General features: G+C 50.6%; 1 protein-coding gene across 2 annotated transcripts in view; it reads left to right on the top strand.

Annotated features, from left to right (window-relative positions):
* The window catches only part of DLG5 (discs large MAGUK scaffold protein 5), a 139,073-nt gene that overhangs the window by 90,072 nt on the left and 21,367 nt on the right, over positions 1–27,634 (top strand). For both annotated transcript variants that reach the window (XM_029245190.1, XM_029245189.1), the window contains exons 11-27: positions 223–350; positions 1,341–1,516; positions 1,867–1,970; positions 3,634–3,726; positions 5,093–6,112; positions 6,921–7,044; positions 7,369–7,513; positions 9,043–9,155; positions 9,807–9,896; positions 10,140–10,290; positions 13,233–13,395; positions 13,514–13,647; positions 14,347–14,493; positions 15,884–16,067; positions 16,657–16,805; positions 17,705–17,875; positions 18,785–18,981. In XM_029245190.1, coding sequence (XP_029101023.1) covers positions 223–350; positions 1,341–1,516; positions 1,867–1,970; positions 3,634–3,726; positions 5,093–6,112; positions 6,921–7,044; positions 7,369–7,513; positions 9,043–9,155; positions 9,807–9,896; positions 10,140–10,290; positions 13,233–13,395; positions 13,514–13,647; positions 14,347–14,493; positions 15,884–16,067; positions 16,657–16,805; positions 17,705–17,875; positions 18,785–18,981 — 3,289 coding nt within the window. The remainder of the gene's footprint in view (positions 1–222; positions 351–1,340; positions 1,517–1,866; positions 1,971–3,633; positions 3,727–5,092; positions 6,113–6,920; positions 7,045–7,368; positions 7,514–9,042; positions 9,156–9,806; positions 9,897–10,139; positions 10,291–13,232; positions 13,396–13,513; positions 13,648–14,346; positions 14,494–15,883; positions 16,068–16,656; positions 16,806–17,704; positions 17,876–18,784; positions 18,982–27,634) is intronic.

The raw sequence follows: 27,634 nt of genomic DNA, 5'->3' as shown, positions 1-27,634 counted from the left end.
TGTGTGTGTGTGTGTGTGTGTGTGTGTGTGTGTGTGTGTGTGTGTGTTTCCAGTGGTGGAAAGGGGATCACAGCCGCTCAGAGGTTTTATCTTGGGGACCAGGTGTCCCGTCGGGGTGAAGGGACAGCACCCGTCTCGGAGTGAGTGTCTTGGGGGGGTGTAAGAGCCAAATGTTTCTCATCACTGCTGTAAAGTGAGCTGTTGCCGCTTTTCTTTTGCCAGGAGGATATTGACTTGAAGGCACTTGGTTTCGATATGGCAGAGGGTGTGAATGAGCCTTGTTTGCCGGGGGACTGTGGCATATTTGTCACTAAAGTGGACAAAGGAAGCATTGCTGATGGCCGCTTACGGTGAGTGTAGAGGGCTCCAGGCTCTGGAGGGAAGGTGGCAGTTCCCCTCTGACCTAATGCAGAGGACCTGGAGAGCCAGGTGGCATTTAAATGAACGCATCCCAGGACCTGGGGGCCTCACAGAGGCTGTTGAGGCTTTCAGGCTTAACTGCTAACATTGTTCTTAAAGGCTGCTCGGACTCCGAATCGCCTCTGAATCTGACCTTTCTCCCATCACCAGGTGCTGCCTTTTGCTTCTCTGTGTAGTAAGGGGCTCAGGTGAAGTGTGTGAGAGTCTGGAATGTGCATTGCCTGCTCATCCCATGAAATAGTGATGATAATAATTAGCACCTACATAGTGCTTGGTATTTGCTAAGTTTAAGTACTTCATATAATTCATTAATCTTTACAATCCGATGAGGTAGGTGCTTCTGTTGCCCCCATTTTACAAATGAGGGCACTGAGGCCCAGAGGGACTACGTCATGCCGCTAGTAAGTGGTAGAGCTAGGGTTTGAAACCAGGCTCCAACCCTTGCCAGCTTAACCACTCCACCTTCCTAGAAGAGGAAACCTTTCTCTTTTTTTCTTTCTTTTTTTTTAAATAAATTTATTTATTTGTTTGTTTTTATTTTTGGCTGTGCTGGGCCTTCGTTGCTGCGCGCGGGCTTTCTCTAGTTGCCGTGAGCGGGGGCTACTCTTCGTTGCGGAGCACGGGCTCTAGGCGCGCGGGCTTCAGCAGTTGTGGCACGTGGGCTCAGTAGTTGTGGCGCACGGGCTTAGTTGCTCCGCGGCATGTGGGATCTTCCCGGACCAGGGCTCGAACCCGTGTCCCCTGCATTGGCAGGCGGATTCGTAACCACCGTGTACCGGGGAAGCCCCGAGGAACCCTTTCTGAATGTGTTTGTGGGGTACCTGCTTTCTGGTGTTCTGCTCCCCGAATGGGAGCAACAGGGGCCGGCCCCCTGGTCCCAAGGCCTCTGCTGGCAGTGACCTGGCTGTCCCCCTCCTCAGGGTCAATGACTGGCTGTTGAGAATCAACGACGTGGACCTCATCAATAAGGACAAGAAGCAGGCCATGAAGGCGCTCCTCAACGGGGAGGGGGCCATCAACATGGTCGTGCGTCGGAGGAAGTCCCTGGGCGGGAAGGTGGTCACACCACTGCACATCAACCTGAGCGGGCATAAAGGTAGGGGCTGGGGAGGTGGGCAGGGCGCCCTTTTCTCGTACAGAGAGATCGCATGTGTTTTCCGGCACCCCTCATTCCCAGAACTAGGCGTTGATGTGGTTTCAGTGCAGCCCATGTGCTTCCCGCTAGGGGGACGTCTGGGTCCTGGGTCTTGCTTGTCTCTGATTGTTTGATTCGCCAGACCAGACCTGACCGGGTCCCTGGGTGGAGTGACCTGGGCGGGGTGCCGGGATGGACAGGTCGCAGTCTGCCAACATCCTTTTTAAAAGTTTATCTCGTAAAGACAAGATGAGACAACCAGAGGGCCGTACAACCCAGGCGGGGGTTAACCGGGGCCCTCTGGTTTGCAGACAGCGGCATCAGCCTGGAGAATGGAGTGTACGCTGCCGCCGTGGTGCCCGGAAGCCCGGCTGCCCGAGAGGGGTCCCTCGCCGTGGGAGACAGGATCGTGGCTGTAAGTGTCAGGGAACCTTCCTCTGGTTCTGGACTCCCCGTCTCCCAGTTCCCATCCTGAGGAGAAATACTTTTAACAATTCATTGTGTTTTCTCCCCCAAACGTTCAAAACTTATATCTCCCACGTTTTTTTTTTTTTAACTTAGATGTGATCATAGTATATACTGTGCTGCTGCTAACCTTGCTTTCTGTTTTTAACAGCGTGCCTTGAGGCTCTTCCAGATTCACATCTTTAGATCTGTCTGAGTCACTTCAGTAACTGCATGTTCCTTAGTGGCCTTTGGGCCGGTCTCCTGATGGACAGTCAGGACATTTTTTGCCATTGTAATAGTGCTTCATGGCCACTGCTGTGTCCCGCCATGGGATAGAGTCCCGGGTGGGGGAATCGCTGGATCAGAGGGCATAAGCGTTCAACACGTGATGTGATTTCCCTCCTTGTGCTTCTGAGAAGTCCCACCTGCCGTGTTTGGGGGAGCTCGTTACTTCACATCTTTGCCAGTGTTTTTCAGATTTGGGGGCGAGCTAGAGTTTGAAAGCAATATGGCCATTACGAAAAACTCTTAAGATGTGGGGAAGTTATAAAGAAAAACAAAACCAACCAAATTAATCTACCACCCCAAGATAATCACTCTGAATATATATATTTTTTTAACTTTCAATTTTGAAATAATTACAGAAATAATTACAATTCAGTTATAATGTTAAACAATATTAAAAAATGAAGTGGCAAAGATAGTACAGAAAGGTCCTACGTACCCATCAACCAGTTAACATCTAATGGTTATGTCTTACGTAACTATGAAATCTGTTATCACATTTTAGGATAAAAAAAAATCAAGATACAGAGCTGTCCACCACCACAAAGATCTCCCTCGTGTCACCCCTTTCTGTTAACCCCCGCAGTCCTAAGCATGCCCCCTCCCCGCCATCATAAGCCCTGGCAACTAATTTGTTCTCCAGCTCTATAAGTCTGTCATTTGGAGGATATTGTATAAGTAGAGTCTACAGTACTTGCCCGTTTGAGATGGCCTTTTCCACTTGGCTTCGTGCTGTGAGCTCCATCACGTGGTTGGGTGGGCTGATGCTGTGGTCCTTCTCGAAGCCGGGTAGGACTCCATGGTATGGGTGCACCCCAGTCTCACCGTTCACCTATTGCACATACACTTTTAAAAAGGACTGGAACGTGTCTGAGAGGGGTGCGGACAGAGACTCAGGCGTGAGGGGCTGTAGGAGTCTTTGCGATGATACTTCATGTCATGTGGGTCCAGCCTCCCACATCATGATCTCGTTTTCAGTCTCCTCGCGCCCCTGGGGGGGCGTCCGTGTTTGTTTTCCTTTTTGCTCTTGAAAGAATTCTGAGCCGTGGTCCAGCATCACGCAGCAGGAAGCGGTGGGTCCGGGATGTCCCTCTGGGACCCGTGGTGTTCTGGTCCCAGTCAGTCAAAGTCACTTCCCCAGAGTGCTTTTAAGGCTGTGTGTTTCATTTGCCTCAGAAGCCCCATAACTGGACCTTGAGGGCCTTAACTGGGGAGGGGCTTTCTCTCCTTTGCCAGCTCCAGACGGGGGCACCTTACAGAACAAGGCCCACTGTCCAGCGTGGGTCAGCAGCTAGGCAGAACGCCTATCCTGGTGGTGGGCCTGACGGGCTCTCTGTTGGCCCTAGATCAATGGCATTGCACTGGACAACAAGTCTCTGAATGAGTGTGAATCTCTGCTGCGGAGCTGCCAGGACTCCCTGACCCTCTCCCTCCTGAAGGTAAGGGCCCCCGCCCTGCACTGGCTCTGCTCTCGCCCTCTTTGGGGCAGGCAGAACCCCAGCTCCTTGTGCCCAAGCCACTTCTCCACATCACTGGGATCCTTGGAAAAAAGGTCTTGATTTATAAGTGCAAGGTATGCATGAACCCTGACTGGATCCTGGTTTCAAAACCAAAACCCAAAACCCAAAACCCAGAAACAAAAAATCCTAGCTATGAAGGACACTTTGGAGGTGGGGGGTACATTTGGATCTGGACTGGATAATTAGGTGATCTTAGGGAATTGTTACTTTTCCTGGGTATAATGATGGTATTGGGGTTATACAGGAGAATGGCCTTATTTGGGAGAAATGCGTGCTAAAGCTGTTCGGGTGAAACGTCATAATATTTGTAACTTATTTTCGAATGTTCTGCAGTATAAATAGATACAGACAATTGGGCAAAATATTGTTGAATCTAAATGGGTTTAAGGGCGTTTATTGTACTTCTTATCAGCTTTTCTAAGAAGGTTGGAAAAAGGCTCATCTACTTCATTAAGAGATATTTTTAAAAATTATTTTAAAATTAATAGACTTTTTGGGGAACAGATTTAGGTTTACAGAAAAGTTGAGTTAGTACAGAGAGTTCTCATATCTTCCGCTCTGTAATATTGATGAGCCAATATTAATACATTAGTATTAACTAAAGTCTGTAGTTAACGTGAGGATTCACTCTTGGGGTTGTACATTCTACGGGTTTAGACAAATGTATAATGACATGTATCCGCCATTACAGTATCCTGCAGAGTGATTTCAGTGCCCTGAAGATCCTCTGGGCTTCACCTGTTCATCCCTTCCTCCCCTTCAACCCCCGGCAACCACTGATCTTTTGACTATCTCTGTAGTTTTGCCTTTTCCAGAATGTCATATAGCTGGACTCGCATAGTATGCAGCCTTTTCAGATTGGCTTCTTTCACTTAGTACTGTGCATTTAAGGTTCCTGCATTGTCTTTTCATGGCTTGATAGGTTGTCTCTTTTTATCACTGAACAGTATTCCATTGTCTAGGTGTACTGTAAGATGCCTTTAACAGTGAATTTTTTATATTTACATTTAATAATTTTTAAAAATAGGCAGGACACAGTGCAGGTGATTTCAGAAAGTGCTCAAAGTCAAGGGAACTTTGTGTCTTTCCTGTGGGTTCCCAGTGGCCTGGCTGTGAGCAAGCCTCACCTGTTGGCGAGGTGTACACGCCTGCACGTCTGTCCATCTGTCCAACTTTGGGGTGTGTGTGGCCCATCGCTCTACCTCCAGGGATGTTTTTCGGTGGCAGCTCCAGGTCGTGCGGTCTCACCGGCTCTCTTCCTCACTCCTCTGCAACCCCTACTTAGGTGTTCCCTCAGAGCGCGTCGTGGAGCGGCCAGAACATCTTTGAAAACATCAAGGACTCTGATAAGATGCTGAGCTTCCGAGCCCATGGCCCGGAGGTCCAGGCTCAGAATAAACGGAATTTGATGCAGCACAACAGCTCCACGCAGACGGACATCTTCTGCGCCGACAGGCGGGACGACAGGAGGGAGTCTGGGCCCCCAGGAGGCAGCAGCTCCTTCCTGCACAAGCCGTTCCCCGGGGGAACCTTCCCCGTCTCCCCCCAGGCCTGTCCCAGCGCCTCCGAGCGTAGCCTGAGCCCCTTCCGCTCGGATGCCTCGGGGGAGCGTGGCTCTGGGCCGGTGGACGTGCGTAGCCGGCGGCCACTGCTGCCCTTCGAGACTGAGGTGGGCCCCTGTGGGGAGGCAGAGGCCCGCCTGGACAAGGCAGAGCCCGAGAATGCCAACAGCGGCGGGACCTGGCCCAAGGCTGTGCTCAGCTCCACGGCAGGACCCGAGAAGCTCTCCGTTTACAAGAAGCCAAAGCAAAGAAAGTCTATCTTTGACCCAAACACTTTCAAGCGCCCCCAGACGCCCCCCAAAATAGACTACCTGCTCCCAGGCCCTGGGCCTGCTTACTCCCCCCTGCCCTCCAAGAGGGTGGGACCTCTGACGCCCCCAAAACCTCCCAGGAGGGGTGACTCCATTAAGTTCCAGCACAAACTGGAAACCAGTTCTGAGTCAGAGGCCACTCTAGTGGGCAGCTCCCCATCCACCAGCCCCCCGAGTGCCCTGCCCCCCGACATGGACCCCGGAGAGCCCATGCACGCCTCGCCCCCTCGCAAGGCCAGGGTCCGCATTGCTTCCAGCTACTACCCTGAAGGGGATGGGGACTCCTCCTACCTGCCGGCCAAGAAGTCCTGTGACGAGGACCTCACCTCCCAGAAGACGGACGAGCTGGGGCAGAAGCGCCGCCGGCCAAAGTCTGCTCCCAGCTTTCGGCCCAAGCTCGCTCCAGTAGTGATCTCTGCTCAGTTCCTGGAGGTAGAGCTCAGCCCTGGAGTGGGTCAGGGTGAGGTGGAGGTGGGGCGGGCCACACAGGGACCTGTGCCCGCCCGCACTGGCATCCCCCAGCTCAGGCTTAGCCCTGGCTCCTTTGCCTCTGCTCTCAGCACCTGCGCGGGGGAAGGGGTGAGTGCCCGCAGGAAGCAGTCTCCCTTTAGGAGATTAGAAAGTAGCCTGGGGTGTGCGTGATAGCGGTAATATGACACCAAGAGGGCAACGCTTTCTTGGGTGTGGGGCTTGATTTGCTTATTGAGCAAGAAGCTTTTGAACTTGTATTGCAATAAACCCAAGTGGCAAGGACCCACCTCAAAGGGTTTAGGGAGTCAAGATAGCACGTGTGAATCTGTTAGCTGGCAGCAGGACAGGCCGGCTTGTTTTTGTGGGTGCTGTGGTCATTTCCAGAAGGGAGAGATTGCTGTGAGCAGGAGAACAAATCCGTGTTACTTTCAGCAGACACGGAGCTTCACACGGCTGGGCAGGTTGTGTGGAGTTGCTACATACGTGTGCCCGATGCACCCATGTGTTCCACCCTCTCTACACACAAAAGCTGTTTATTCGAAAGAACAGATTCTTTCTGTGTGGTTTTCTTCCAAAGTATTTTTGAAGGAAGTTCTTCTCTTCCAGATGTGTAAGGCAACGTGAATGAATAAACGAGTTAACGATCTCTCCCAAATGTCACGTCATGTGTCTGAGTGGGAGAAGCTAGGTCGTGAGGGATAGAAATCGCTTGCAAATGCCTGTGTGTTTCCGTGTTTCCAGCCACTGCCTCTTGCCTTTGGTTCTGCAGGAGCAGAAGAGTGTCCCGGCCAGTGGAGAGCTCTCCCCAGATCTCCAGGAGTGGTCCCCTTACTCGCCAGGGCATTCCAGCCGGCACAGCAACCCCCCCTTCTACCCCAGCAGGGCGTCTGTGGGTGAGCTGGCAGGGCAGGGCCGGGGAGGAGGGTCGATGCGGGCTCCCAGGGCCGCCCAGTCCCAGGGAGAGTGGAGACTGTCATTTCAGGGAGCTGCTGTGTGTCCTCAAAGATCTAGCCACTGCTGACCTGTCTGGAGTGTTCAGTCTTCTATCAGTGACATCTTTTAGCTTTTCAGAGTGCTTTCTCCCCATAGCAGCCTGGGAAATGGGAAGCACTGAAGAGGGTTCTCCTGCCTTACAGGTGGAGCAGGGCCAGAAGCTTGCATAGATCTGGGGCTGGCTGGATGCTTTGGGGCCACTGTCTCACCCTGCCCATTTGCAGGCACTGTTCCCCGCAGTATGACCCCGAGCACCGCTGTGAGCTCCGTCCTGAGGAACCCCATCTACACCGTGCGCAGCCACAGGGTCGGCCCTTGCAGCTCTCCGCCTGTCCCCAGAGAGGCTGGCCCCCAGGGTTTGCATCCCAGGTATGTGAGGCCACCTGTGCTTCCCTGTACCCCAGCCATCCAAGCCCACCTGGGCATAAGGCCGCTGTGTATAGAGGGGTTCCCTTGCCTAGCTGGGAAGAGGCCGGGCAGAGCAGCGCTGGGGCCCCGGGGAAAGGAAACTTTAAGGTCGCTCTCTTTATTTACCAGCGTGGAGCTTGAAAAGGTATTTGTACGACGATGGTAGAGAAGGCAGCCGATAGCTGAGCGCTCACATGCCAGGCACTGTCCTCAGACCTTTATAAGCATCATCTCACTTGGTCACCAGAGCCACCCTACTATTACTGTCTCCGGTTGATAGATGAGGAACTGAGCCTTAAGAAAATGAATGGATTGGCTCAAGGTCACACATTCATTCGATTACTTGACAGGTTTTTTTTTTTTTTTTTTTCTTTGCGGTTCGCGGGCCTCTCACTGTTGTGGCCTCTCCCGTTGCGGAGCACAGGCTCCGGACGCGCAGGCTCAGCGGCCATGGCTCACGGGCCCAGCCGCTCCGCGGCATGTGGGATCTTCCCGGACCAGGGCACGAACCCGTGTCCCCTGTATCGGCAGGCGGCCACTCAACCACTGCGCCACCAGGGAAGCCCTACTTGACAGGTTTTAGTAGAGCACAGACTGCATGCCGTGGACTGCTATAGTTCTAGACGGCTACAGTGAAAAATTAGGTAGACAAACTTCATCTCCTGTGGCATTTGTGTTCAAGTGGCCGGGGCCGAGGAGGGGAGTGGGGAACGACCAAAAAAGAGAACAGAGTGATACCAGATGGTGCTGAATGGTCCTAAAGACCCTAAAGTGTTGACAAGCTAGGCTGTGACTTGGAAGAGGGTGGCAAGTTATATTGGGCGGTGGAGAGGGCCCCGTGCAGGGGGATGCTGCCGTGACTAGAAGGCTGAGAAGAGGCCAGTTGTACACGACTTGGGGAGGAGCCTCCAGGAAGGAGGGCTGTAGGTGCTACAGCCCGGGCATCTGAGAATGGTGCAGTGGGCTCCAGGGACAGCGTAGGGGAGCTTGGCAAAGAGACGGTGAGTCAGGAGGAAGGCCCACGTCATAGGGCACAAACCCAGAGTTTGGGTTTTATTTTGAGTACAGTGAAGACCACTGGAAGGCTCTAAGCAGGCAAGAGATGTAGTCTCACAGCTAGAAGAGGTCATCATTGGGCCTGAATGCGGGCCAGCCCGACGTGGGCAACGCGGGCTCCCTGCCCTCAGCTCTCCCATTTCCAGGGACGGGCTCTTCTAGGGAATGCCTCGGTGCCGTCCTGCCCCTCCCTGCCCGCCCAGGATGCAGAGCCTCTGTTCGTCCCTGCAGAAAGCCCTCTGTCCCAGTGAGCTTGGTCCTGGCCTGGCGCTTGCAGGGCCCTCTGAGTGTGGCTGCGGGCAGTCACCGTCCTCGGCTGACTGGGAGCCGCTTCTGGGCCTCCCTGAGCTGGCAGAGGGCCTCAGGGTGGCCAGCCACTTGTTACCCTGACCTGGTCCTTCTCCCGAGCCCCTCACTTGTCTGCTTTTCGACAGTGTCCAGCACCAGGGCCGCCTGAGCCTGGATCTGAGCCCCAGGGCCTGCAGCGACTGCTCTGAGATGAGAGCCTCCCACGGGTGCAACTCCCTGCCCTCCAGCGCCCGCCTCGGTAACTGAGCCACTGGCGCCTTCTCGCCAGAGCAGGCGCCAGCCTTTCTTCATCTCCACCCGCATCCTCATGCCCAGACCTCCTGGCGGCCCACACACACAGCCCCTCTCCCGTCTGGGGGCTGAGGCCGGCTCCATGCTGCACCCAGAGCCCTTTCCTGTGGCCTTCCTGCAGCTTCCCACAGTGGCCGTGTAGTTGTTCTGGTGACCCCTGGCCCAGGAGCCTTGCTCCCTGACCCTGAGGTCATTCTGGGGGATGTCGCGTTGCCGATCACTTACGGAAAAAGCACCCCAGAGTCGAGGCTAGCAGTTGTCTCAAAGAGACTCTGGTGGAGCTGCTTCCGGCGTTGTGGACACAAGGCCGGCAGTCGCGCCTGTCGCGTGGGGTGCTGTCTCTGTTCGGGGCTGGAAGCGAGACTTGTGGGATGCTGTTCTGAAGCAGCCTAGCCCTGCACGGTTTATTCACGTACTGGGGCTAGGCCTCTGCTTTCCCTGACTGTTCCACGTTGAGACCCCCTCGGGGATAAATGGCAGGGCCCACTTTCATTCTGTCATAACCGTGTATGTTTCCTGACTACTAGGATGGTGGTGAGGGAGTGAGGGGCGCTGTTTAATTGCAGGCCTAAAGTTTTGTCCCCTTGTGGAACCACAGGGTCTTCGAGCAACTTGCAGTTTAAGGCAGAACGCATTAAAATCCCATCAACGCCAAGATATCCGCGGTCTGTCGTGGGCTCTGACAGAGGTGAGAACTTCTCAGTGGCCCTTCCCCCTGCTGACCCCCTCCGTCCTCAGGGTGGGGTGTCTGGGCACCGCTCACAGTTCGCTCCCTGTCTCAGCCATCAGTCATGCTGGCGGGGCCAGGACCCGGGCCCTGGCGGGAGATGCAGGGGGGAGTGCGAGGCATGAGGCACCTGCACGCATGGCCGTGTGTCCGGGCTGCGGGAGCGGAGGTGCAGGCCCGGCCCTCACCCACCCCTCTCGGCAGGCTCGCTGTCCCACTCGGAGTGCAGCACTCCCCCGCAGTCTCCTCTGAATGTCGAAGGCCTGTCCTCCTGTAGCCCATCCCAGACCTCAGCCGCCACATTGCCCAGGATTGCCGTCAACCCCGCGGCCCTCGGGGAGCGCAGAAAGGACAGGTGAGTGGGCACAGGGGAGGATGGCGCGCTGCTGTAGCGGGCCAGCGCTCGGCCGCGCCCTCGGCCCCGGGCGTGGTGCGGTTTGGGGAGTTCCGACAGAGTTGACCTCCGGTGAGGCTGCAGGCGTTTGGGTCGCCTAGCATCCCCTGGTGTCTTGCTCCAGGACGTCACGAGGAAGTCCTGTGGACACGTGATGCAGGAGGAGGGGCGCACGTGGATGGCCAGTTGGAGGAGCAGGGTGAGCTCCTTCCACTGAGTGCCCATGGGAGGAGGGGGGCTCCAGCACGTGATGCTGGGGACGACCTGACAGTGACCGTGATGGAGTGATGCCGTTCACTGCTTCCCAGGCCCTTGCCTAAGCACGTTCCACGTAATAAGTCGTGAAATCCTCACATAACCCTGTGATCAGCGGCATCATCATCGGCCCCATTTTAAAGATGAGGAAACTGAGGCCAGAAAGTTGGAGTGGTCTGTGGTCACATGGTTAGTGACTAGCCTGTACTAATTAGAATCAGGACTCTTTTTTTTTTTTTTTTTTTTTTTTTAAATTTTTGGCTGCGCCACGCGACATACAGAATCTTAGTTCCCCAACCAGGAATCAAACCCCTGCCCCCTGCAGTGGAAGAGTGGAGTCTTAACCACTGGACCACCAGGGAAGTCCCAGGACTCCTTCTTATCCTTTTCTTTTTGGCCCCAGAACACAGCTGTATCGCTTGCTCCCTCCCCCTGCCCCCCAAGCTTTTTATTGTGAGATAAAATACACATAGGAAAAGAGTGTGTGAAGCATACATGTACAGCTTAGCCATTTATTGGTTCGTTTTGAAATGCAGGCCGATCTCGGCTGTCAGTCCAGACGTGCCTCCTCTCAGGGCTGGTCCCTTCCTGCACAAGCTCTGCACGTTCCCCATCCACCGCTGGTGTTCTTCAGAGTGGGATTTACCAGATCGTATCTATATATTTAAAGGGTTCTGTCTAGATCCTAGTGGGAGATTGGATTAAACTTGAACTTACCTTTATCTAATCACTTAGAATCTAGGACTACAGCTACTCTCCTCCACTTACACCCAGAAAGCTGAGGGCCCTTGTAGCTGCAAGCCATGGGAGAGACGCTGCTGGGTGGGCCCATAGTTAAGAAAATCTCATTTACGATCTGAACCTGTTAAGACAGCACACCTAGCAAGTGTATACTGGAGAACAGAGTGTACCCATAACCGCCAAGGCACCTGGGCCCCCAGGGGAGTCAGCACAGTTCACGTGGACGTGTTCATGATAGCCTCACCTGCATCGTGCAGACAGGAGCACAAACCGGCCCTGGCGGTGTGAGGTTTTACTGAACCCCCCAGCTCAGGTCACTGAGAGAACAAGACTTTCCCCCCACTGAAGGGGGCTCCTTAGAAGCAGCAGGGGCCTTATCACGTGCGGTTCAGACATCCCCTTAGCTTTCTCCGCGGTGCACAGAGAACCGGTGTGTGTGTGAGCGAGTGTGTGTGTCAGTGTCGGTGATTCCTGCCTTCACAGCGCTTAGGTGACATAAACTTTAACATGTGTGACCTGACTGAAGAATGGGTTACTTACTAAAAATAGTCCCTCTTTTTCTCAGTCTCAAGTTAACTATCATTATAGAAAACTGGGAAAACTAGAAAAGTAGAAAGAAAAAAAGTCACATAATCTCATCAGCCCGAGGTTCAGTTGCTGTTATTTCACCTTCTGAGGTGTGTGTGTGTGTATACAGTTTAAATACATGCTTTATTTATGTTGTTTTACATAAACTTCCTCCTTAGCGTTATGTTTTAAGCTGTTTGTAGTGTTAAGTATACTTTATGAGCTCCTTTTACAAAGCAGCCTTATTGTTCTGACAAAACTCTTGTGCATATTATAAAAATTTTAAATCATTCGGGAGATTAAAAAGTAAGGACTCCCTCCCAAAGGGCCCCCCTCTGCCTGCCTGCCCTTCAGCACGTGGACCACCCCCCCACCCCCCCACCCCTCCCTGACATGTGCTCTGGAGGAGGGAGCCCTCGGGGGTGGCGCTCTGCTTGTCCCCTCCCCTGGCCTTTGGCTGCAGTCTTGTCCTGAGGAGGAGCTCGGGCAGCATGCAGCAGGGGGCCTGGCGGCTCGGGGTCACTTAACTGTCTGTCTGTCTGTCTGTCTGTCACGTTCCAGGCGTCTGTGGTTGTCTTCCTCCTCCGATCACCCCCGCTCTGCTTTCTAACCTTTTGCACCTTCCAGATGCCTCCACCACCACAGATCCCTCCTGAGACTGCCTGTGGCTGCCAGGCCCAGGTCCTCCTCCCTGAGGAGCGTGAGGTTGGCCCGACAGGAGGTCCCCACCCCAGCCCCCCCTGCGCCCCTTATCCCCCGCGGTGCGGTGGGCGGCTCCCCGGGGCCAGCGGGTGCATGGTGCCGCCTTGCTCCCAGCCTCCCCGCTCCCTTTTTAGTGCCTCCGGTTTGCAGCAGCTTAATCTCATGATCATTTTGCATCCTCTGTGTCCCGGTAAATATAAAAACTGGTATTTAATGTTGCCCCTTCTTGGGTGAATGTCACCCCAGAAAGCAGTCCTTTTGCCCCAAGGGCGTCTTGAGACCCCATTGGAGGTTTGTACGTTGCACGTTGCGAGGCCACTCCTCTCCTGTTAGGGAAACCTGCGTGCCTTTTCCCCGTGGATATCAGTGTTTATAGTTCACACAGACCCTTCTTGGTGTCTTTGGGACTGGGTGCTTCTGTGTCCATGGGCGGGTGGGAGGTCGTGTCTGTATTGCATGGGGTTGTGTATCACCGTCGTACAAAGGTGGACTTCATCGTGTTCCCATCCAGCTGTGTCACCATAGGAGCGTCTGTGCTCCCTGGCCCTTTCTGCGTAGTGATTGCATGCCTGACCTCAGATCTTCCCCAGACCTTTCCTTTGAGCCTGAGTCCCCAAAACTCTTGGCTCTCTTCCAAGGCCCTACGTGGAGGAGCCACGCCATGTGAAGCTGCAGAAGGGCTCGGAGCCGCTGGGCATCTCCATTGTGAGCGGGGAGAAGGGCGGTGTCTACGTCTCCAAGGTGACTGGGGGGAGCATCGCTCACCAGGCCGGCCTTGAGTACGGGGACCAGTTACTTGAGGTGAGCGGGAGCTGCCGTCCTCTCCCTCCTCTCCTCTCCTCTCCTCCCTTCCTGAGTCCCCAGGCCCTCCTCCACGCCCTCCTCTCCCATCACTGAGCCCGCTCCCGGTGTCTCCTAGTTCAATGGCATAAACCTGCGGAGCGCCACGGAGCAGCAGGCCCGCCTCATCATCGGGCAGCAGTGCGACACCATCACCATCCTGGCCCAGTACAACCCACACATGCACCAACTGAGCGGCCACTCTCGGTCCAGGTGAGGCCCTGGCCTCCTAGGGGGCACGGGGGCCGCAGGAAGAGAGACGGGTGCGGCGGGTGCGTGGCTCGCTGTGGGGAGACCTGTGTGCCAGCTGCAAATTCTGGGGATTCTGCTGCCATGAGAGAGTCGTCGACCAGCCCTGGGTTTTGGAGAAGGGACGTATGGAGGGATGGTTTTCCCTCCTGAAATAGGGTGTGGAAACAGGTGGCTGGGTCCCGCGTGCAGCAGGAAGCCCCGGCATGGGTATGTGGAGCAGGCAGGAGCTGCGGCCCCGGGCGGACGCTCCCACAGAGTGGTCTGGCCCCACTCCACGAGCAGACACTGGACACCTGCCCCCATCTGCCTGTGTGCTGTGGGTGGCAGGACAGGTGAGGAAAGGGTGAGACGTGCCCCTGCCGTGCGGCGCCTGTGAAGGGAAGGGCTGAAATGCACATGCAGAGGAAAAGAGAACAGTGAATTCATGGGTCCCCAGGCTGACCCCTTTGCAGAGGATCCCCGAGTTGAGGACAGGCAGATCAGATCCTGCAGCTGGGTGACCGAGTCCAGGCTCCTGAGGCGCCTGCTCTCCTCAGGGTTCGGGTCACAGAGCTGCGTGACCTGGTCCTTGTTCACGTCCCAGACCTGGTCACCACCAGAGATGGGGTGGCTCCAGCCGGCTGCATGCTACTCCTCACTCTTCCTGTCCTCTGTCCCCAGCTCCCACCTGGACCCTGTCAGTCCCCACTCCACTCTCCAGGGCAGCGGTGCCACCACCCCGGAGCATCCCTCTGTCATTGACCCACTGATGGAGCAGGACGAGGGCCCTGGCACACCCCCGGCCAAGCAGAGCACCCCCAGCTCCAGGTCAGCAGATGCATGCCATGAGCCTTCCATCCGTGCACCTTGGCTGAGTGGGGTGGGTCCGGGGGGTCATTGTTGGGGCCCAAGCACATCCCCTGAGGGACGTGGGTCCCAGCGCCGCCCTGCGCTGCAGACAGCACACCGGCTTGTCAGGATTTGGGGTGGGGAGCACGCCAGTTCTATTTTCCTCCCTCCGTCCTGCCCTCTCTCCCTTTTTTCTCTCGTTTTCTCACTGACTCATTCTTAGCTCTGCCTTTTTTCTTTCTCTCCTCCTTTTCTCACTCACTTGTTTTCTGGTTCTGTCCTTAGACAGAATCCCACGGTCATCCCCCAGCCAGGCCCCAGGTTCTGGCCATCAACAGCAGTGTTGCCCCCAAGGAGCTCTAGGTTTGAGGGTGGCAGACCAGTGTCCAGGCATGTGCAGCACGGCCAGAGTGCTGGGAGGGGCGCCAGGGGCCACGATGGAACAGTCATGAGGAGCATGGCAGGGCAGTGACAGCTAAGCCGCAGCTCATCACAGGATGAGGAGGGGTTAGCCGTGCAAAGGGCGAGCGTGAAGAGATGTCCGGAGGAGGGAGCGGCATTAGTGTGGGCAGGGGCTGGCGGGGAGGTGGGGGAGGGTCACACAGGCTGGGTCCTGAGGCAGTCACTCTTCAGTCTTGGACAGAGCCCTTTCTCGGGTACGACTTTAATGGACTGTTCACAGAAGTTTGAGGCTGGAAGCTGGGACATCTTCAGGGCTTTCCTACTTGTGACCGTTCACTGTGCCCATTATGGCTACACTTACCTGCAGCAAAATTTTCGTCACCGGCTGGCTCCCCTGCTGAGGTCCTGCTCATTCAGTTCCGTTGCTGTCCCGTCTCCTTCACTCAGTTTGTTTGCCAGCCTTTCAGTGTCCCTGTGCTGTGAGTTCCTTGATGGCAAGGGGCCCTGCTTCTTGGTTTAGTGCCATCTGGGCCATAGAAGCTGCTCAGTAAACATTTGCTGGATGAGTTGTGCCCTGGATGGTGAGCCTGGCTCTGCAGTTCTCTGCAGGAGAATAGAGTTAGGAAAACAAGTGCAGTCCAGGTGGGCAAGACATAGCCCATGGTGTGTGATGGACAGCTGGGCTGGAAAGCAGGGGTGTTGATTTCCACTCTGTTCCCAAGTGGCTTTGTGACCCGGGGTCATGTGTTCACCTCTACCAAACCTCAGCATCCTGCCTACAAACCGGGTCACTAGAACTAGAGGCTGTGTCGGCCCGCCTCCCGGCTCCTGTGGTTCTGAGAGCTCGTGAGACCGTGGCAGGGGGCGGGCAGCAGAAAACGGTTAGGGCGTCACCACTGTTTCATCTTTCTCATGTGTTCCTCCCTCCCTGTGCACAATTGAAGAGCTTCATTTTCCCCCCCATAAGGATGGTGGGAGATGCCACCAAGAAGACCCCAGAACCACGAGTTGTTTTCATTAAGAAGTCCCAGCTGGAGCTTGGCGTGCACTTATGTGGTGGGAACCTGCATGGGGTGTTCGTGGCCGAGGTGGAGGACGACAGTCCTGCCAAGGGCCCCGACGGCCTCGTGCCTGGGGACCTCGTCCTTGAGGTGAGTTCTGCGCCCTCTGAGCAGCAGCCGGGCTGCTCTCTGCCCACACGTCGGGCTTGCCACCGTCTCAGTTGGCACAGGAGGTGGAGGAGCACAGCCTCTGGTGGCGACCGCTGTGTGTGGGTGTTGGATGCCGCCCAGACCCCTGCTGGGTAGATCATGGGGAAGCGGGCAGGGGGGCCCTGGCTTGGGCACTGGTGTCCGGAGGGGAGATGCTCTGCTGTTGTCAGTGGGAGGACTCAGGACTGGTCTGATGGCGAGGGCCATCTCCCGCTCATTGGGTCTCCTGTTGGGCGGGGGAGGTGGGTCGTAGGTACTCAAAGATAGCAAGGAGCATAAGCAAGGTGAAGGGCTGTGTTTCCAATAAGCCTTACTTGCGGGGGGACTAGAACAGGGTTTCTCCTGGGAGCAGCTGTTGAGGGTAGAGCAGACACTCAACAGAGGAGTCAGCCTTACCTGCGGAGGTGGGGCAGATGGATGCCCAGTGAACGGGATGCTGAATCTCACCCTTACCCTACACCTGGCCTCTCGCGGGTGCCCAAGATGCCCAGCTTCTGCCCTCTGACCCCTGTCCTCCGTCTCTGGGTAGTACGGTGGTCTGGACGTGCGCAACAAGACGGTGGAGGAGGTCTATGTGGAGATGCTGAAGCCCAAGGACAGCGTCCGCCTGAAGGTGCAGTACCGCCCTGAGGAGTTCACCAAGGTCAAGGGCCTGCCTGGCGACAGCTTCTATATCAGGTACCAGTGGCTAGGGTTGCCGGGGACTTGGGGCTAGGGGAGGGACTTTCGGTGAAGGCTGTTCCCTGTGAATGTCCCCATGTTTCTTGCCCCCAAAGGGTGGGGCCGTGAGCATTATTACTTGGGCCCCAAATTGGAAGCTCACGACGAGATGCTTATGACTTAGAAAAACCCTCGAAAGCTCCCAGGGCCAGATGGGCTCCCTCTTTAGGGTTTAGGGCCTGGTGGGGAAGTTTGAGACCACAGAGCCTCACTTTCCTGTGGGCTAGGCTCCTCTCCCGGACTCCTCTGACCCAGGTCTGCAGATCCTTCTGCAGCGTGTGTGGGTGTCAAGGCATCCACGGTACCCCGAAGTACTATATGCGGTGTGTGTCTGAGTCGGGCGTTTTCTGGGAGGTGCTCAGCTTTCTTCATGTTCCCTAAGATCTGAGGCCACACGAGAATGGAAAGCACTGATCGACCGTGTACCGTGAGGTCGGGGGGTGGGGGTCCCTGTCTCTAGGGAACCCCTCCTCAGTTGAGGATGGCATGTTTCCCTTCTGGGAAGTTTCTAGTCTGTAGGAACCGTCAGCTTTGACTCAGGGGAGGGACGCAAATGGGAAAGGCCCATCTGGAATGGAGATAACGGCCTTGGTCCTTGGCAAGAAGTCTTTTATGTGATGGGCATGAGGCAGCCCTTGTCTCCAGGGAGCCTGGTCTCGGGGGAGGAAAGGGCAGTCTCTGTCCTGTCATGTAGAGCCTGGGCTCCCCTCTTTGGGAACCACTGCTAGGGTTGGGAGAGGCTGGTCCTGATCAGCCTCTGGGGTCTGGGGAAAGTTCAGAGCAGGAGAGCGGCTCTAGGAGAATGGCTGCAAAGGGCAGCCAGCGGCCTGACCTGCCCTCTCCATTGCCCGGTCCAGGGCCCTCTATGAGCGGCTGGCAGAGGTGGAGCATGAGCTGAGCTTTAAGAAAGATGACATCCTCTACGTGGATGACACCTTGCCCCAGGGCTCATTTGGGTCCTGGATGGCCTGGCAGCTGGATGAGAATGCCCAGAAGATCCAGCGCGGGCAGATCCCCAGCAAATATGTGTGAGTGTTCTCGAGTCTGGGCCTGGGGCTGGGGCGGGCGGCACCTGTGGGGATGCCCCATGGGATGCGGGCTGGGGCTCATGGGGGTTTATACTGATGCTCGTATCAGCTTCTGGTCTGTACGTTTTGCCACGATTGCTTGTCCAAAAAGCAATTTTGGTCCTAGTGTAGGTCAGTGCTGTACTTAAGTCAGTGCTATACAGAAGCACAGGGGCAACTTAGGAGACAGCACTTTTTTGTTTTTAACAGGTTTGTTGAGACATGATTCACATACCATACAGTTTACCCAAAGTGTACAGTTCACTGGCTTTTAGTATTTTCACAGATGTGCAACCATCACCGTAGTCAATTTGAGAACATTTTCGTCACCTCAGGAAGAAGCCCCGTTAGCTGCCCCGCCTTGTCTTTCTGTCTGCCCTGCCCCCTCCTGTCAACGCTGAGCGACCACTGATCGTTCTGTCTCTGTAGACTTCCCTGTCTGGACTTTCACGTGAATGGAGTCATATAGCGCATGGTCTTTTTTGACTGGCTTCTTATCCTTGGCATGATGTTTTTCAAGGTTCTTCCTGTGTTACAGTGTCTATCTGTGCTTCGTTCCTCTTGGTGGCAGGAGGCATAACTTGTAGTGGTCACGCGTGAAGTCTGTCTTAGCAGCTCCTTCTGAACCTCGTCTGACTCTAGGAGGTGGCCCTGTATTCTGAGAGCTTGCCCAGCACTGGTGTGTGTGTATCACCCTCACAGCAGTGGCACCATGGCGTCCTCAGCAGCGTGGGTGGTGAAGCGGCCAGGAAACCTGTAGAGAATGTGGGAGGAGCCTGGAGTCCCAGCTCTGGCTCTCCTCGTGGCTGGGCATGCGGGGAGGTGATGGTCCCTGGGCCCTCAGCAGCACTGCTGTACTCCTGTCCACAGGATGGACCAAGAATTCTCCCGGAGGCTCAGCATGTCTGAAGTCAAGGATGACAACGCCACCGCAAAGACGCTCTCGGCGGCTGCACGCAGGTCCTTCTTTCGAAGGAAACATAAGCATAAACGCAGCGGGTCCAAAGATGGGAGAGACCTCCTTGCCTTGGACACCTTTTCCAACGACTCCATTCCACTCTTTGAAGGCAAGTGGCTGGGCTGGCTTTCTCCAGCAGGCTCGCAGGATGAGGTGTGCTGTTGACCACAGGAGCCTCACCATAGTGACTTAAACAAGATAGAAGTTTGCTTTGCTTTGACACATAACTGATCCAGGGATGTGTGTCTGGGTTGGGATGGCGGTGCTACTGTCTTCAGAGTGTCTACCACCTGTAGGGTGTGGCTTGGAAGACCTCAAGGTCTTCCCATGGTCATTGCAGCTTCTGCCATCACGTCCACGTTCAGGCAGCAGGGAGGAGGAAGGGGCACGGCAAAAGTGTGCCTCTTTAAACAGCTTACCTGGAAACCCCACCCTTGGTCTCCCACTTATTCCTCATTGGCCGCTCAGTCTGCGAGGGAGGCTGAGAAGGCAGGACTTTCACTGGTGACCTGCTGGCTTCGGTAATGCAGGTTCTGTTAGTAAGGAATAAAGAAAAGATGGGTACTGGGTGTGCAAAATGCAGTCTCTGCCCAGTGCATTGCTTCCAGTTTGTTTTTGGGTTATTACTGGCTGCTTGCTGGTGACCAAGAGCCACTGTGCAGATCTTTGGCCTTGTTTGGCCTTACTCCTGTGTGTGTCCATTCTTTTTTTCTTATTTTTTTTGGCCGCGTTGGGTCTTCGTTGCTGCGCGCGGGCTTTCTCTAGTTGCGGCGCGTGGGCTTCTCACGGCGGTGGCTTCTCTTGTTGCGGAGCACGGGCTCTAGGCGTGCGGGCTTCAGTAGTTTTGGTGCGTGGGCTCAGTAGTTGTGGCTTACGGGCTCTTGAGCACAGGCTTGGTAGTTGTGGCGCACGGGCTTAGTTGCTCCGTGGCATGTGGGACCTTCCCGGTCCAGGGATCCGACCCGCGTCCCCTGCATTGGCAGGCGGATACTTAACCACGGCGCCACCAGGGAAGTCCCCTCCTGTGTCCATTCTTCCAAGATCCTCCCAGGGCCAGGTGCTGACCCAGTCCTGGAGTTGCGTATTAGGCAGCATCAGACATCCTTCGGCAGATTGCCCCGTGGAAGGGTTCATTTGTCCTGTGAAGCAGGAGCCTCCTGTGAATGCTGCTCCGAGGACCCCCGTGTGTGTCCACTGTCCTAGAAGGTGTGTCCTCCCTGCTAGCAGGGTGTGGAGGTGGCAGTGGGCCTCAGAAGGTGGGACAGCTGGTTTCCTCCTCCTCTCCTTCCTTATTTATTGTTTCAGTTAGGGCCTTAGTCACAGTGAGTTGAGTGAGTCCCACCTTTGTTCATGGCCCACAGGTCACTGTCAGTGAGGACAGGGGTTGGCAAGCCATAGCCTATGGGTCAAGTCTGGCTGTTTTTATATGGCCTTCGAGCTAAGAGTGGGTTTTTACATTTTTAAATGTAAAATAGACTCTTCACCTTTTGGCAGTAATAGTTGCTTGATTCTCCCTTCCCTTTTCTTCTGTAGATACCATCTCTGGTGTATCTGGTGTATGTCTAGTGGATGTCTTTGGAAAACAGCCATATGTCTAGCCTTCCTTTCAGTTCTTCAGTGGGTTTTTTTTTTCTTTTCTTTCATTGTGTATTTTGAAGTGGTCTTTAAATTGTTATTTCTAAATTGTTATATCTTACTGTTAAATTGACTCTTTTATCATTATGTCCTTCTTTATGTCTATAAATGTTTCTGGCCTTAAAGTCTATTTTGTTTAAGTATTATTAACACATCAGTTTTCTTTTGGTTAAGTGTTTGCATAGTTTGTCTTTTTCCATCCTTTTATACTTTTCTGTAGCTTTATATTTACGTGGCTCTGTAGGCAGCATGTAGGGTTTTTTCAACCCACTGTGATACTTCATCTTTTTTCATTTTATTGAGATATATGTATAGAAAAGCGCACATACATCTACAGAAAAGTGTACATCCTGAGGCGTTTTCACAATTTGAACACACCTGTGACAATCTTTCTTGTTTAATCAGAGTGTTTAATCACTGATTAAATCATGACTGATATATTTACCGTCTTCCAGTTTGTTTTCTGTTGTCCTGCCTGTTTTATGTTCCCTTCACTTCCTTTTCTTCCTTTTGGATTAATCCAGCATTTTTATTATTCTGTCCCCCCATCTGTTAGTTTTTAGTTAATCATTTTGTTTTACTCTTTGGTGGTGGTGGTGGGGTAGATTCCAGCAACCCTCATGATATATATCTCTGACCTACTGCTAACATGAATCATTGCTTTGACCGCTTCTCTATTAATTCTAAAACATCAGAGCACTGTGACGACTTCTTTACCTCCCCCCCACCTTTTGCATTATCATTTTCATTTTACATATATTTTAAATCCAACAGTGTTACTGATTTGCATGTCAGTTATTCACTTATATTTATCCTCTCCATTATTCTTCATTCCTTCCTGCAATTCTCTTTCCTTCTGATCTTTTCTTTCAGCTGAACACTCCCTTCAGCATTTCTTTTTTTTCCATCTTAATTGAGATATAACTGGCACATAATATCGTGTGAGTTTAAGGTGTACAGGATGATAATTTGATAGGTGTACATGCTGCAAACGGTTTACCACAATAAGGTTAGTTTAACACATCCTTTACCTCATATAACTACCATTTTCTTGATGTTATGGTGACCTTCAGCATTTCTTGTAATGCAGGTTTGTTGGTGACAAATTCTCTAATTTTTTGGTCTATTTTCCCATCATTTTGGAGATTTTTCACTGGATATAGAATTTTAGATTGTTAGATATTTTACTTACACATTTTAAAGATATAATTCATTGTCTTCTGGCTTTCATTGTGTATCTGTTTCTTGGGGCTGCTGTAACAAATGTCACAAGCTTTGTGGTCAGCACAGCATACATTTATTCTCTCACAGTTCTGGAAGCCAGAAGTCCAAAATCAGTACCACTGGGCCAAGATCAAGGTGCTGGCAGGTCCACACTCCCGTGGAGGCTCTAGGGGGGAATCCGTTAGGTCCGTTGGTCTGTAGTGTTGTTCAAGTGCTGTTTCCTTATTGATCTTCTGTCTGGTTGTACTATCCATAACTGAAAGTAGGGTATTGAAGTCCCCTACTAATACTGTGTTGGTGTCTGTTTCTCCCTTCAGTTTCATCAGTGTTCACTTCACTTATTTGGGAAGTCTGATGTTGGGTGCATATATGTTTATGATCGTTGTATCTGTCTGGAGAAGTGACCCTTTTATCATGCTATAATGTCCTTCTTTGTCTCTTGTGGCAGTTTTTGTCTTAAAATCTATTTTGTCTGATACAGCTGTGGTCACCCCTGCTCTCTTTTTTTTTTTTTTTTTTTTTTTAAACATCTTTATTGGGGTATAATTGCTTTACAATGGTGTGTTAGTTTCTGCTTTATAACAAAGTGAATCAGTTATACATATACACATGTTCCCATATGTCTTCCCTCTTGCGTCTCCCTCCCTCCCACTCTCCCTATCCCACCCCTCCAGGCTGTCACAAAGCACCGAGCTAATATCCCTGTGCCTTGCGGCTGCTTCCCCCTAGCTATCTACCTTACTACGTTTGTTAGTGTGTATATGTCCATGACTCTCTCTCGCCCTGTCAAAGCTCACCCTTCCCCCTCCCCATATCCTCAAGTCCGTTCTCCAGTAGGTCTGCGTCTTTATTCCTGTCTTACCCCTAGGTTCTTCATGACATTTTTTTTCCCCTTAAATTCCATATATATGTGTTAGCATACGGTATCTGTCTTTTTCTTTCTGACTTACTTCACTCTGTATGACAGACTCTAGGTCTATCCATCTCATTACAAATAGCTCAATTTCATTTCTTTTTAAGGCTGAGTAATATTCCATTGTATATATGTGCCACATCTTCTTTATCCATTCATCCGATGATGGGCGCTTAGGTTGTTTCCATCTCCGGGCTATTGTAAATAGAGCTGCAATGAACATTTTGGTACATGACTCTTTTTGAATTTTGGTTTTCTCAGGGTATATGCCCAGTAGTGGGATTGCTGGGTCATATGGTAGTTCTATTTGTAGTTTTTTAAGGAACCTCCATACTGTTCTCCATAGTGGCTGAACCAATTCACATTCCCACCAGCAGTGGAAGAGTGTTCCCTTTTCTCCACACCCTCTCCAGCATTTATTGTTTGTAGATTTTTTGATGATGGCCATTCTGACCGGTGTGAGATGATATCTCATTGTAGTTTTGATTTGCATTTCTCTAATGATTAATGATGTTGAGCATTCTTTCATGTGTTTGTTGGCAGTCTGTATATCTTCTTTGGAGAAATGTCTATTTAGGTCTTCTGCCCATTTTTGGATTGGGTTGTTTGTTTTTTTGTTATTGAGCTGCATGAGCTGCTTGTAAATTTTGGAGATTAATCCTTTGTCAGTTGCTTCATTTGCAAATATTTTCTCCCATTCTGAGGGTTGTCTTTTGGTCTTGATTATGGTTTCCTTTGCTGTGCACAAGCTTTGAAGTTTCATTAGGTCCCATTTGTTTATTTTTGTTTTTATTTCCATTACTCTAGGAGGTGGGTCAGAAAGGATCTTGCTGTGATTTATGTCATAGAGTGTTCTGCCTATGTTTTCCTCTAAGAGTTTGATAGTTTCTGGCCTTACATTTAGGTCTTTAATCCATTTTGAGCTTATTTTTGTGTGTGGTGTTAGGGAGTGATCTAATCTCATACTTTTACATGTACCTGTCCAGTTTTCCCAGCACCACTTATTGAAGAGGCTGTCCTTTCTCCACTGTACATTCCTGCCACCTTTATCAAAGATAAGGTGTCCATATGTGCGTGGGTTTATCGCTGGGCTTTCTATCCTGTTCCATTGATCTATCTTTCTGTTTTTGTGCCAGTACCATACTGTCTTGATTACTGTAGCTTTGTAGTATAGTCTGAAGTCAGGGAGCCTGATTCCTCCAGCTCCTTTTTTCGTTCTCAAGATTGCTTTGGCTATTCGGGGTCTTTTGTGTTTCCATACAAATTGTGAAATTTTTTGTTCTAGTTCTGTGAAAAATGCCAGTGGTAGTTTGATAGGGATTGCATTGAATCTGTAGATTGCTTTGGGTAGTAGAGTCATTTTCACAATGTTGATTCTTCCCATCCAAGAACATGGTATATCTCTCCATCTATTTGTATCATCTTTAATTTCTTTCATCAGTATCTTATAGTTTTCTGCATACAGGTCTTTTGTCCCCTTAGGTAGGTTTATTCCTAGGTATTTTTTTCTTTTTGTTGCAGTGGTAAATGGGAGTGTTTACTTAATTTCTCTTTCAGATTTTTCATCATTAGTGTATAGGAATGCCAGAGATTTCTGTGCATTAACTTTGTATCCTGCTACTTTACCAAATTCATTGATTAGCTCTAGTAGTTTTCTGGTAGCATCTTTAGGATTCTCTATGTATAGTATCATGTCATCTGCAAACAGTGACAGCTTTACTTCTTCTTTTCCGATTTGGATTCCTTTTATTTCCTTTTCTTCTCTGATTGCTGTGGCTAAAACTTCCAAAACTATGTTGAATAAGAGTGGTGAGAGTGGGCAACCTTGTCTTGTTCCTGATCTTAGTGGAAATGCTTTCAGTTTTTCACCATTGAGGATGATGTTTGCTGTGGGCTTGTCATATATGGCCTTTATTATGTTGAGGAAAGTTCCCTCTATGCCTACTTTCTGTAGGGTTTTTATCATAAATGGGTGTTGAATTTTGTCGAAAGCTTTCTCTGCATCTATTGAGATGATCATATGGTTTTTCTCCTTCAATTTGTTAATATGGTTTATCACATTGATAGATTTGCGTATATTGAAGAATCCTTGCATTCCTGGAATAAACCCCACTTGATCATGGTGTATGATCCTTTTAATGTGCCGTTGGATTCTGTTTGCTAGTATTTTGTTGAGGATTTTTGCATCTATGTTCATCAGTGATATTGGCCTGTAGTTTTCTTTCTTTGTGACATCCTTGTCTGGTTTTGGTATCAAGGTGATGGTGGCCTCATAGAAGGAATTTGGGAGTGTTCCTCCCTCTGCTGTATTTTGGAAGAGTTTGAGAAGGATAGGTGTTAGCTCTTCTCTAAACGTTTGATAGAATTCACCTGTGAAGCCATCTGGTCCTGGGCTTTTGTTTGTTGGAAGATTTTTAATCACGGTTTCAATTTCAGTGCTTGTGATTGGTCTGTTCATATTTTCTATTTCTTCCTGATTCAGTCTTGGCAGGTTGTGCATTTCTAAGAATTTGTCCATTTCTTCCAGATTGTCCATTTTATTGGCATAGAGTTGCTTGTAGTAATCTCTCATGATTTTTTTTATTTCTGCAGTGTCAGTTGTTACTTCTCCTTTTTCATTTCTAATTCTATTGATTTGAGTCTTCTCCCTTTTTTTCTTGATGAGTCTGGCTAGTGGTTTATCTATTTTGTTTATCTTCTCAAAGAACCAGCTTTTAGTTTTATTGATCTTTGCTATCGTTTCCTTCATTTCTTTTTCATTTATTTCTGATCTGATTTTTATGATTTCTTTCCTTCTGCTAGCTTTGGGGTTTTTTTGTTCTTCTTTCTCTAATTGCTTGAGGTGCAAGGTTAGGTTGTTTATTCGAGATGTTTCCTGCTTCTTAAGGTGGGCTTGTATTGCTATAAACTTCCCCCTTAGAACTGCTTTTGCTGCATCCCTTAGGTTTTGGGTCGTTGTGTCTCCATTGTCATTTGTTTCTAGGTATTTTTTTATTTCCTCTTTGATTTCTTCAGTGATCACTTCATTATTAAGTAGTGTATTGTTTAGCCTCCATGTGTTTGTATTTTTTACAGGTCTTTTCCTGTAATTGATATCTAGTCTCATGGCGTTGTGGTCAGAAAAGATACTTGATACAATTTCAATTTTCTTAAATTTACCAAGGCTTGATTTGTGACCCAAGATATGATCTATCCTGGAGAATGTTCCATGAGCACTTGAGAAAAATGTGTATTCTGCTGTTTTTGGATGGAGTGTCCTATAAATATCAATTAAGTCCATCTTGTTTAATGTATCATTTAAAGCTTGTGTTTCCTTATTTATTTTCATTTCGGATGATCTGTCCATTGGTGAAAGTGGGGTGTTAAAGTCCCCTACTATGAATGTGTTACTGTCGATCTCCCCTTTTATGGCTGTTAGTATTTGCCTTATGTATTGAGGTGCTCCTATGTTGGGTGCATAAATATTTACAATTGTTATATCTTCTTCTTGGATCGATCCCTTGATCATTATGTAGTGTCCTTCTTTGTCTCTTGTAATAGTCCTTATTTTAAAGTCTATTTTGTCTGATATGAGAATTGCTACTCCAGCTTTCTTTTGGTTTCCATTTGCATGGAATATCTTTTTCCATCCCCTTATTTTCAGTCTGTATGTGTCTCTAGGTCTGAAGTGGGTCTCTTGTAGACAGCATATATAAGGGTCTTGTTTTTGTATCCATTCAGCCAATCTGTGTCTTTTGGTGGGAGCATTTAGTCCATTTACATTTAAGGTAATTATCGATATGTATGTTCCTGTTCCCATTTTCTATATTGTTTTGGGTTCGTTATTATAGGTCTTTTCCTTCTCTTGTGTTCCTTGTCTAGAGAAGTTCCTTTAGCATTTGTTGTAAAGCTGGTTTGGTGGTGCTGAACTCTCTCAGCTTTTGCTTGTCTGTAAAGGTTTTAATTTCTCCATCAAATCTGAATGAGATCCTTGCTGGGTAGAGTAGTCTTGGTTGCAGGTTTTTCTCCTTCATCACTTTCAGTATGTCCTGCCACTCCCTTCTGGCTTGTAGGGTTTCTGCTGAGAGATCAGCTGTTAGCCTTATGGGGATTCCCTTGTGTGTTATTTGCTGTTTTTCCCTTGCTGCTTTTAATATGCTTTCTTTGTATTTAATTTTTGACAGTTTGATTAATATGTGTCTTGGCGTATTTCTCCTTGTATTTATCCTGTATGGGACTCTCTGTGCTTCCTGGACTTGATTAACTATTTCCTTTCCCATATTAGGGAAGTTTTCAACTATAATCTCTTCAAATATTTTCTCAGTCCCTTTCTTTTTCTCTTCTTCTTCTGGAACCCCTATAATTCGAATGTTGGTGCGTTTAATGTTGTCCCAGAGGTCTCTGAGACTGTCCTCAGTTCTTTTCATTCTTTTTTCTTTATTCTGCTCTGCAGTAGTTATTTCCACTACTTTATCTTCCAGGTCACTTATCCGTTCTTCTGCCTCAGTTATTCTGTTATTGATCCCATCTAGAGTACTTTTAATTTCATTTATTGCGTTGTTCATCATTGCTTGTTTCATCTTTATTTCTTCTAGGTCCTTGTTAACTGTTTCTTGCATTTTGTCCATTCTACTTCCAAGATTTCGGATCATCCTTACTATCATTATTCTGAATTCTTTTTCAGGTAGACTGCCTATTTCCTCTTCGTTTGTTAGGTCTGGTGCATTTTTATCTTGCTCCTTCATCTGCTGTGTGTTTTTCTGTCTTCTCATTTTGCTTATCTTACTGTGTTTGGGGTCTCCTTTTTGCAGGCTGCACGTTCGTAGTTCCCGTTGTTTTTGATGTCTGTCTCCAGTGGCTAAGGTTGTTTCAGTGGGTTGTGTAGGCTTCCTGGTGGAGGGGACTAGTGCCTGTGTTGTGGTGGATGAGGCTGGATCTTGTCTCTCTAGTGGGCAGGTTCACGTCTGGTGGTGTGTTTTGGGGTGTCTGTGGCCTTATTATGATTTTAGGC

Source organism: Monodon monoceros, unplaced genomic scaffold, assembly GCF_005190385.1.
Source record: "Monodon monoceros isolate NGI ecotype Baffin Bay Population unplaced genomic scaffold, NGI_Narwhal_1 Super_Scaffold_4, whole genome shotgun sequence".
NCBI classification, from domain to species: Eukaryota; Metazoa; Chordata; class Mammalia; order Artiodactyla; family Monodontidae; genus Monodon; species Monodon monoceros.
This window is presented reverse-complemented; position numbering and strand designations above follow the sequence as displayed.